At 42.6% G+C, this 11,264-nt stretch overlaps 1 protein-coding gene across 1 annotated transcript in view; it reads right to left on the bottom strand.

Moving 5' to 3' along the window:
• si:ch73-61d6.3 (occludin) overlaps positions 1 to 11,100 on the bottom strand; it is a 21,585-nt gene extending 10,485 nt beyond the window's left edge. The window contains exons 1-5 of the mRNA XM_054789376.1: positions 10,875 to 11,100; positions 6,289 to 6,871; positions 6,000 to 6,191; positions 5,628 to 5,795; positions 387 to 550 (exon numbers count right to left, since the gene is read on the bottom strand). Coding sequence (XP_054645351.1) covers positions 387 to 550; positions 5,628 to 5,795; positions 6,000 to 6,191; positions 6,289 to 6,852 — 1,088 coding nt within the window. The 5' untranslated portion in view covers positions 6,853 to 6,871; positions 10,875 to 11,100. The remainder of the gene's footprint in view (positions 1 to 386; positions 551 to 5,627; positions 5,796 to 5,999; positions 6,192 to 6,288; positions 6,872 to 10,874) is intronic.
• Positions 11,101 to 11,264: the final 164 nt, after the last annotated feature.

Genomic DNA, 11,264 nt, shown 5'->3' on the forward strand with positions numbered 1-11,264 from the left:
TTGTACAGGAATCCAAATGCACGTTGCAGATATTCATTTTTACACACAAAAATACGCAGGATGCAAACAACAGAATACTGTATGTTATTCTATGAGAGTAGATCACCGACTTTTACTGTTTGAATTGTAACATTTTGGCTTAATTTGTCACAAAGGTCATACACAGTATGCAGTATATTTGCCATATACCGTACCTCAGACATCACCAGAACAAAAACCAATAAACATAAGAGAAAAACAAGGGAAAGATAATCCCACACGAGCTCAAAGGTCACACGCACAGCTCATTCCATGGGTAGGGCAATATGTTTTTTTTTTTTCTAAACAGAGTAGACTTTGCATGACTAGTCACATGTAGAAATAGAGATGTTGAGCAATGGACCTACTCATTGTTGTCGTACGTGTCCCCATTGAAGGAGCTGCTGTCCACCTTGGCTGGGGGGTAGGAGATGACACTGTTCGCTGAAGCGTTAAGCAGACCGCCTCCTTTCTCAGACACAAGCAGGGTGGGGGCATCCTGAACACTGCGGCTTTCCTCCACATTGTTCACCTACACAGGAAAACAGGAAAAAGACAAGGAACAACATAAACAACACGTCCACTAACCCTTTTCTAACTTGACATCCTGCGCAAGAAACAATGAGTAGTCGACCAAATAAAGAAATAATGACACTTATCCAGCCACTGAAGACCTCGTTTATGAGGTAATTAGTGCAACAAGTTTAAGAGAGCACCCAACCATATACTTGGGCAGCATTGTCCAGCAGCTCAGAGTTTTTCTAGTTAGATGCTTCATTCACTCCACCTGACCTGAGCAGGTTTGGAAAACTCTTTAGTATGTATTTCTCAAACCTTCCTATGATGTCTATGGACTTTTTGACAATGAGGGCTGCACGTCAGTAGCTTTAGCAATCATCAATATCAACATTGTTGCTTTGTTTTTTCATCTTGATGCATGATAATGGAAGTGAGCCACTATAACTCACATTATGTGTACAACAAAAATGATAGGCAAAAATAACTCATCTAATATTTTTGCAACAACACATAACTGTATTTAAACTGTGGCACGTGTTTGAGTTAGCCTACTATGGATTAACTCAAAAATGGCTTAAGACACAGCTTTTTCAAGACCGGCAATCAATCTAACTCTTGAGGAACCATGTTTCTGTTTCATTAGTTTAGCATACAGTCCATTATCACAAATTCCCCGCAGAACCACGGCAGAGCCAATATCAGTTCAGCCCCCCAAAACAATAAACACAGTCTGTGAAGTAGTCAGGTAGAGTACAGCTTCCCATCTTGCAGCTGCTTGAGAAGCCTATTTGCAGGGTGCAGCTCATGTAAAAATCCCAACAATGCCCCCTGACTGAGCAGAATCAAGCGAACTCTACAATGGATATAATAGCAATAACAGTCAACATTTTCACTACGCTGTAGCCGTGAGCAGAGCTCAATGTCAACAATGGAGGTATAGCAAAAGAAAAAAAAAGGGAAGATTTTGAGAGAGAATCTAGAGGTGATCTAGAGGTGGAAAAAGATACTTTATGAGCACGACAAGTAAACTCATGTTTATGCAAATACAGTAGAAACACTTGGGACATTTGAGTAGATGGCTAAGATTCAAATTCAAAATCACATAGTGTCCTGATCATAGTCACAGGGAGCTGGAGCCTCCCATCTGACTTTGCTGCAGACTGTTCACCGAGCATGACAGGATTGACATAACCCCCGCCACAATAGAAGGTAGATATTTCACTGCTTTTTGTCGTGTGGCTGTTCTGCGTGAACAGTACTAACACAGGATGTTGGCCTAAAGTTGGCCTAACAATTCACTGGTTTCTGAGGTAGAATAAGACTGGACAGCACCTGGATAAAGCGTATCCCACAATGCTGGACCGACTGGAGTGTGACGTTTAACACCCAAGTTTAACTAGTGTTTCATGAGTCACAGCAGGCGAAGGTGCAGACATTTGCATTATCTCTGCATGAATGTTCACACAGTTACAGCAAAAATAATAATAATAATATTAATTGGCGACTCTAAATTGTCCATGGGTATGAATGTTAGTGTGCATGATTGATTGTTGATATGTGACCTGCCATTGACTGGCGACCAGTCCAGGGTGTACCCCACCTCTCGCCCAAAGTCAGCTAGGATAGGCTCCATCATACCCGTGACCCTAGTGAGGGTAAGCGGCATAGAAGATGGATGGATGCAATAATAATAATCAAGGATTAGATTTTATATAGCACTTATATAGCATCCAAAGCGCTTCACAATGAAGTGAACATATTATACACATTTCTGCATGTCAGTGTTGTTTGCTCAATACCGTTTACGCCTATGCTGAATTGTCATCACTGACCATTCTATTGGTATTTTTATGAACAATTCTTTCATATATTCTTCATCTGTGAGCGGCTTCCTCCTCCTTCCGATCTCATGTGCACCACAGGGTTGCCAACTTGACAATTTTCATTTTAAATCTTGACTTTCCAAACCCTGTTGGCGACTTCTTTCCTCAAAAGTGACTAGCGACAAATGTAGGCACTTTTCCTGGCGTCGACTTTTCTGGTATTTGGAGACTTAAAAGTGCAAGCACTTAATGTTCTGCGGTTGCTGCCGAGAGGTCTGCCCTGCCTCACAGCAGTCACAAGCGGTCAGTACATAGTCAGTTCCCGCGGCACACTACCTGCCTCTCCCGGAGTCACCACCTGGGCGATTAGTGTGTCACATGCTCCGAGCACATAGCTACAGCGCAGGTCTTGTTATAAAAAATTTTGTTATGCTCTTGTTAACTACATAGTTTGATTTTACTGCACAGTAACTTGCCTCAGACTCAACTCAAAACTCCCTCACCTTTTTTTCTCTTCAGTGAAACTCACTGCATAAATTAGCCTGCCTCCCCTTGCAGTCCCGTGAATGCAGTCTACATGCATTCACGGATTTGCAGTGAGTCGGATATTTCTCATTCTTTTTGAAAATGCACGTTTCCCCTACTTCTGTGTTTAAAAAATCACCACGCTCGGTGAAGGGAGCTTCAACAAGGAGGCTGAAGCGGTGACGCAGGTTGCCGACCCCGAGGTTAGACCCTAGACCAGGGGTGGGCAAACTTTTTGACTTTTTGCCGCATTGACTTAACAAAATTGGCCAGGGGGACAGACTATATATTTGATACATGCACACCATTTTACGCATATAATTCTAACAGTCCACCTGGAATTATAATGTCATACAATCTGCTATATGTATGTGCTTGTGTCCCTTTTTTCAGGAACACTTCAAACATCAGACTACATCAAATAACAACTGAATGTACAAATACACCCGGAATGTACGTGAATAAAGGATGTGATATACTGTACAATGTGAACTATGAACACTAAAACATTGATTGTTAAATAGTATGTGAACGTCCCTCCTTATTTACTTCCCAGACAGTGCAGTGGTTGGGTTAAGTTGTGTGTCACATATTTTTTGACTTGTGTTTTGTTTGGCACCACAGGTGAGGTAGTTGTTTGGATCGCTGCATGTGACAAGCTACATAAACCATCAAAAGGTTGTCTCAGTTGACTGACTCTAACTACTTGCAATTCATGTTGCCAGCTTGTATGTTTAAGGTTTATATAGTTTGGAAGCAACTGGCGGGCTGGATTCAAATGCTTTGCAGGCCGCATGCGGCCGTAGACGTACGAAATCATTATGAAACAAACACAAGCAGTTAGTGGTTTGGTCCGCAACATTACAGAAAAGAGGCCAAAATGTACATCACTGTTTTCCAAAGTCAAAGCTGGTGTGTGTAGATATCTTGTTTTGTGACAACTCACATCAATAATAAGTCAGTCTGCTTTCATGGATGACTACGGAAACAAAACAATATTCACTTATGAAATGCTGAAATCAGAGGATATTTACATTTTTTAATTTAAAAAATGATTAATCGAATACCAAAATAGTTGTCGATTAATTGGTTAATCAATTAATCAGCAATGAATTGACTAATTGTTGCAGCAGACAATACAAAACAATACAAGCCTGAGACAAGGCTCAGATACATGGAATACTTTAGTGTTTCTAGCACACAGACACACACCAGAAAAACCATTGATGACCTCATTAGGCAGACACAATGCAGCTCAAGCTGAGCATAATGAGGCCAGTGTGTGAGGTTATCAGAACAATCCAGGTCTCTCGGAGCACAGCTACAGACCAATGTCAAATCGAGTCTGATGACTCACTTTGTGGCACTAAGATGCACATGGTGCACAAACTATGGCAGAAGATATAAAGACATAAGGAAATAATATACACACACCTGTATGGTAAATCCATGTAACAGGATATAAGATCTGAGGTGGCAAAGACAAATTCCTAACTAAATGAAGCGTGAGAAAGTGTGCAGGGACACGGCGAGAGATAAATATAACGCCGAGCGATTTGTGAGGTCTGATTTTTTTGAAGAGGCATTTTTATGATGCAAATGTATTCCTCTTTTGAACGCATGTTTTTTTGAGAAGCCAAACTCCCTACTTAAATGACCCAGCAACTAAGCGGAACTACGTTCTTCGTCATGGAAATCCGACCAGAACTGCGAGACCAAATGGGGGGGGGGCCAATTCTCTGTTGATATAGTCCACTGCTGATGGGGATGTCATACAACTTCATGTCAAAAAATCCAAACTATCCCTTTAACAGCCAAGGTAAACTAGCCTACTCCCTACATTTCCTGGCTTAAAAGTCATGATAGCTATCAAGCTACCTAATAATTATCTTTTTTAGTAATATAACAAGCATGCAGAGAAACAGGAACTATCAACCATTTTCATCAGTACCACGCTAGACCTGAGCTGCAGTCTCTAAGCTTAAGCGGACAGTTGTGCACCATGATTCCATCCTTAAAACGCATTGCCCGAGTGGCAGGTCAAGTTAATCATCAAGCCCAATTTCAGGTAAAATTCTCTTATGAACATTGTTGATGTTTATAAACCTGAGGCAAGCTCGGCAGAAACCACTTGCTTGCTTGCTATCTTCTCTGGGTGTTAATGATTAGTCCGAGTGAAACCAGGTAGTAGACCATGAGCAAACATTCACTGACTGCTATCAGCCATGAGATTGAACAAAGTCACTCCATCAGAGGAAACACTCTAAGATTGTTACAACAATCTTCCTCTGGAATCACAAACAAAAGGCACAAAAACATGGGAGGGATGTAACAGCATGAAAGCACAATGAAAGCTCCTTTGCTGCTGTGCATCACGATCACCTCACTTATCTTTATAACTGATGACTACCTGGAATGGATGACTACACAACCCGTGACATACTGTACCTATTTATCTGTTTTGCAAAAAGGGGAGACTATTTTGTCATATAAAAGCCAGGAGACACTTGGGCTTTGGAAGCATATGTCAGTCACTCAATCTACTAGTCAGAATAAAAAAAGTAATGAAATTTTCCATCAACATCTATATCCGTGGCTGGATTAAAATCCCTGCCCTTGTTTCCTGAACAGCAGACTAGCAACCGCAACTAAGAACTCAGGGTCGATAAGGGTCAAATGTGATTTCTCTTTGTGAATCCCATGGCAGTGCAATGTTATGCAACTATGACTGTTGTCTCTCACCCACTCCTCCACGTCTCTGCCCTCTGATGCTTTCCCACCGACGAGAGGCTCAACCCAGAAGATGTTGGCTTTGCCGTAGCGCCAGATCTTGCCTCTCGCTTTGTGTGCGAAGAAAGCGGCAACGGCCAAGGCGATGACAATCAGGAATCCACACACCATGGCGACTCCCTACAAAATCAGGGACACGGGAGTAAAATCTGAAGTTGTCAAAGATAAGTTGTACCATGAAGGCAATTTGTCCTAGATTAAAATGTACACAATTTGTCTCTCTGTGTACCACAGATACGTTGAAACCCTCGATAACTAATAACAGATGACGAAAGCCAATTAAACTACTAAGATAAAATGAAGCAAAAAACAAAAGCCACAAACCTCTTGGGGGTCCACATAGCAGTAATGGTAGAGGTACGGGTTGTGTAATGGGAAGCCTCCCACCCCTCCCATCTGAGAGTAGCCCGTCTGATAGAGGCTCTGGCACATCATCAGCATAGGATTGTACATCATATTGGACGAACCCTGGGCATTGGGGTTTACTCCAACAATATACACAATGTTTATAATGCCCTGTAACACAAACCGTTGACCATTACTGCAGTGTATTACGCAGGTAATGACTGGAACCTATGTAACTAAACAAATAGGTGCAGCTGGATTGTCTTACCTGCAGGACAGCCATGATGACACTCGCTATGAGAAGTGCCAGAAAGTACTTCCTGCTGCGGATGGTGGTAGATTTAGAGAAACTAGCGATGAAGAAAGCCAGTGAGCCAAGGAAGTTAATGGCTGCCATGGCGATCATTGCAGTTTTGGCTGAGTAGGGGGAAATGTAGGAGCCGTAGTAGTTACCATATCCCCCATAACTGCCATATCCACCATATCCTGTTCCATAGCTGCCCAGGCCATATCCGCTACCGTAGCCAGCCCCAGATCCGTAGTAGCCATTTCCATACCCGTACTGCATTTCCCACATGAGAGTGGAGGCCACACAAGCAAATATGGCCACACACAGCACAATGACAACAGCCAGCATGGCCTTGATGATCCCAGGAGGTGACGACCATTTGTAGAAGTGCTGCGGTTTGTCCTCAATGTAGTAAGATCCCGGTGGTGGAGGGTACGCGTTGTAGTCACTCTGGGGAGCATGGAAGCTGCCTGGTGGTCCGAACCCGTTGTTGGAAGGTGGGGTGTAGACCGGCGGACTGTCATAGGGCTGTTTGTCAAACATCTCTAAGAAATGTCAAGACCTGCCAATGACAGAGACAAATCAGAATGTGAGAATAAACTGGACTGAACACAGTGTGGAAGAGCAGGGCGCTGATATGAGTTATGGTACAAGGTGATATGGGGAAGATGGGCGTGGCTGACATTCGAAATGAGGCTTAGTAACAGAGCGACGTAAATAATTTACTTTTTCCAAGGACTGTGGTTAGTTGACGAAATCTTAGCTTTTAGATTGTATAAATGGTTTTATTGGGGACAGAATGTGTTTTTATGATTTTGTCATGAACTAGTTGAGACCTGCTTTTTCTCATTAAAGCGATAGTTCGGATTTTTTTGACATGAAGTTGTATGACATCCCCATCAGCATTGTAGTCCATTAACAACGACTTACCACCCACTTGGTCTCCTAAGTCCAGTTCTGGTCAGATTTCTGTGATGAATAACATAGTTCCACTTAGTTGCTGGGGACAATTAAGTAAAGAGTTTGGCTTCTCAAAACAATATGCGTTCAAAAGATTAAAACATTTGCATCACAAAAATATCTTCTCAAAAAAAAATCAGACCTCACAAAACGCATCTACTTCCGCGACGGAGCGCCACGGCCATCTTGTTTACGTATGTGTTCCACAGCGGAAGACGATGCGAGTGTCTTCGTCACATAAACATGAAAGCACAGGCGACGGTGCGCAGGGATACGGCGGGAGACAAATATAATGCTGTGTATAATGCTGCTGTATAGTGTTTTGTGAGGTTTGATTTTTTGGAGAAGGCATTTTCGTGATGCAAATGTATTAATTTTTTGCATGCACATTGTTTTGAGAATCCAAACTCTTTACTTAATTGTCCCCAGCAACTAAGCGGAACTACGTTCTGCCTCACAGAAATATGAACAGAACTGGACTTAGGAGACCTAGCGGGGAGTAAGTCTCTGTTAATGGACTACAACGCTGATGGGGATGTCAGACAGGTTCATGTTAAAAAATCCGAACTATCCCTTTAATAGAAACAAAGTTACGAGTGGAATGACCTCAGCTTTGAAGGCCTTTCAAGCAGCCAAATCAGAACGAATGCGGAGATGTCTGTACCAGTGCAGGGAGCTCAGCCAAACAATACTTTCATTTTTTGACTCTTCGCAGGCAGTTGGAGCCTCTCTCCTGCCCCCGCAATGTCCAGACCTTGAACATGTTCTGCCCACTAAACATTTTGTTTTTCTTCTGTTAAAAATCTTACAAAGAAGCAAGGCCGCAACTTAACAATAGCCATTCTTTTCAACCAAGACCTTCAGGGAGAGAACAGAGTGGAAAAAAACAGTGTCAACTGTCAACAGTGTCAATTTGTCAACTGTAATGTCATCCACGGTTAGATAAACCATCATTTGTCTCACGAGGACAAAACTTGTAGTATTAGAGTAGCAAATACAGAGGTGGTAATTAAAGGAACGAATGATGCACTCGTCTGCAGTCCTATTCGGTTGTTGAGAAATAGAAAGATGTGATCTCGGCCGTGATCAGTCTACACGGTCATAACTCTTCTCTCTATGGGACAGGGGAGGTCTCGTCCAAGAGCCTCACTCCCAGACACCCTCCTCCCATCATTCCTCCGTGTCCTTACAACCTCCTTACTTTTCCTCTGTCTCCAATACACCCCTCCTCCTGACTGCTTGCCTTTGTTTTGGAAGCAGGAGGGGCAAAAGTCAGGGCTTCTCCTCACAGGAACAGTGTTGCTATGGAGTCAGGGTTACAAAAAAAAAGAGGAAGAAAAGAAAATTGGGGCACTGTCCAGAGAGGACCAAACAAGAGCTCTTCTGTGAGTCCCGATGTCTCCATGAAAGAGATAAAAAGAGGGGAATGCAGGTGCACGCAGGTTGCGCAAAGTAGTTTCTATTGACAAGTTTCACCACTGGCCACTGAGTCCTATATTGACCTGAGCAACTGGAAATGAGTCAAGATATTATTTTTTGCAAACATGGTGTAACCAAAACTGGGCTGTCATTTTCTCAACAGTAGCAGCACATGACGCAGCACCAAATTCCAGAGAAACTGTAAATCAAATATGTGTGTGGCAGGAGAGTCGTCACAACAATAACACTGGCATGGGTCCTAGTAGGATGGCATTTGTATTACGTAGGGCGGAGGGAAAGCACAGTCTTTGAACCAGTCAGGTCAGGTCAGGTCAGGTCAGACACCCACCATGTTCAGCCCGAGTTCCACTACAACAGCGAGACTCTATCATGTGCTGCTTCTGCTGGAATTCCACTCATACAATCACGTCCCTAGTCTGGCAAAAACAGTTAGGCCCCTGCCTCTTATAGGCTGAGACCCATTGGCACAGGAATCAGACATATGGTACATTAAATTATTATACCATGCAGTCAATTTTTCAATCAAGTCTTTTTCTCCACGTCCCCTCGGGGGCTCCATAATGTTTCACACATCTTCCACTGCATGGTAGATGTCGTACATTTGCGAGATCTTGCATAACTGTTAAGAGCGTTGTACTTCCACTGCTTCTGTGTTCAGAGCGGGTGTTAGCATTTTATTTTCAGAAGACAAACAGAATGACCATCACGGAATTGAAAACTTGTTCCAATAGGCACATTATCACTTTATACCTCTACATTTGTGCAGTAAGGGATGTGCAAATGCTGAAGATGGAAATAAAATTATACATTTCCACCCAATTTTCGCTATGTGGAGGCAAGCTATGACCGGAAGTGTGTCCTCCATAGTTTTGCAAAAGTATTGCATCACAAAAATATTTTTTCCCCCCTCTATGTCCTCTCGGGGGGCCTGTAAAACATCATTTGATAACAAAACAAAAAGACATAAATGGGAATAAAAAAAGACCAGTAATACCAGTGGCCTAGTGGTTAGCATGGCCTAGTCGTTAGCATGTTGGCCACACAGTCAGGAGATCGGGAAGACCTGGGTTGGAATCGCCGCTTGGGCATCTCTGTGTGGAGTTTGCATGTTCTCCCTGTGCGTGCGTTTCTCCGGATTCCTCCCACATTCCAAAAACATGCATGTTAGGTTAATTGGCGACCCTGAATTGTCCGGAGGTATGAATGTTGAGTGTGAATGATTGTTTGTCTAAATGTCTATATGTGCCCTGTGATTGGCTGGCGACCAGTCCAGGGTGTACTCTCGCCCAAAGTCAGATGGGATAGGCTCCAGCATACCCCCTGCGACCCTAATGAGTATAAGCGGCATAGAAAATGAATGGATGGATGGATGGAAGACTAGTAATAGACAGAAGATTATGCTTTTATGTGCCCGGAGGTGCATCCATGCCTGATGCATCTACAATATGTCATCCTGTATCAACAGGTTACAGAAAATACTGTACACCCAAACACCACCACTGCATAATGTAATAGTAGTCTAATAAAGACCAGTGTAATAAATGGCATTTATTGTTACAAGTGGAGGGGATACTAAAGCTACAGTTACAGCCAATAATCTATTTTATGAGGGTCACAACGCATCCAGGAAATAGGTCAGGTGTACGGAAGGTGTGTGTGTGTGTGTGATTGCTGAGAGTCTAGCATTTACAGACATTTGTGATTCTGCAACAACAAAAACATCAGAGTGGAACATAATGTAACAGCGCTACTTGTTTGCAATAAACTCAAAAGCTGTACTAATGTTATTATGCTTCTCTGTGCAAATACTCCTACCTGTCGGAAGATCAGAGCATTAATTCAGTGTTTAATGTGTTTCTATACCACTCACAACCTAGCTCTCAAAACATTTTTTTTGTTCACCAGTGATGGTCAATGTCTGAATAACTTTCAATCTGTATTGTATGTAGCTAGCTATTTTTAGCGATCATAATAACGGTGTATATTACCATGCGTTTAACATTTAGGCAATAATTATACAGCATTTCTACCATTGGAGTAAACAGGACAATGTGGGGGGGGGAATAAAAACGCGACTTTTAACAACTGACTTTCATGTCCATTTAACCGTAAAACAAAAGTTGTGGTCGATAAAAGCACCTTTCGGCACCTTGGTAGAGCCTTACCTGAGGACCGCTGTGAAGCAAAACCTCTAGTCGTCCTTAAAGCCAAAGTAGTTTTTCTTCTAAAGTAAATTTAAAAACAGCGTCTAAAAATGAGAATGGTCTCGTTTCGACTTCACTTTTACGCTAACCTATTGATGTTAAACTTGAGCAACAAAAAGCTGTCTCCACTTGAACAACGGTCTGATCCTCGCGCTCTGCAGCCTTGCAACAAGTGCTGCTTGACAATTCCACGGTCCGCGGTGATGAGGCTCGCCGACCGCACAACACCCCCAACACTGCATATGTTCTAGCGCCAGGGGTCAGCCTTTGTACAGTTGTGAATGAAATCAATCATTAACTTCAGATAAAAATTTCACCACAAACCTCCACATTATGCACATCTTTTCTTCT

This window comes from Dunckerocampus dactyliophorus, chromosome 10 (assembly GCF_027744805.1).
Source record: "Dunckerocampus dactyliophorus isolate RoL2022-P2 chromosome 10, RoL_Ddac_1.1, whole genome shotgun sequence".
In the NCBI taxonomy this organism is placed as follows: domain Eukaryota; kingdom Metazoa; phylum Chordata; class Actinopteri; order Syngnathiformes; family Syngnathidae; genus Dunckerocampus; species Dunckerocampus dactyliophorus.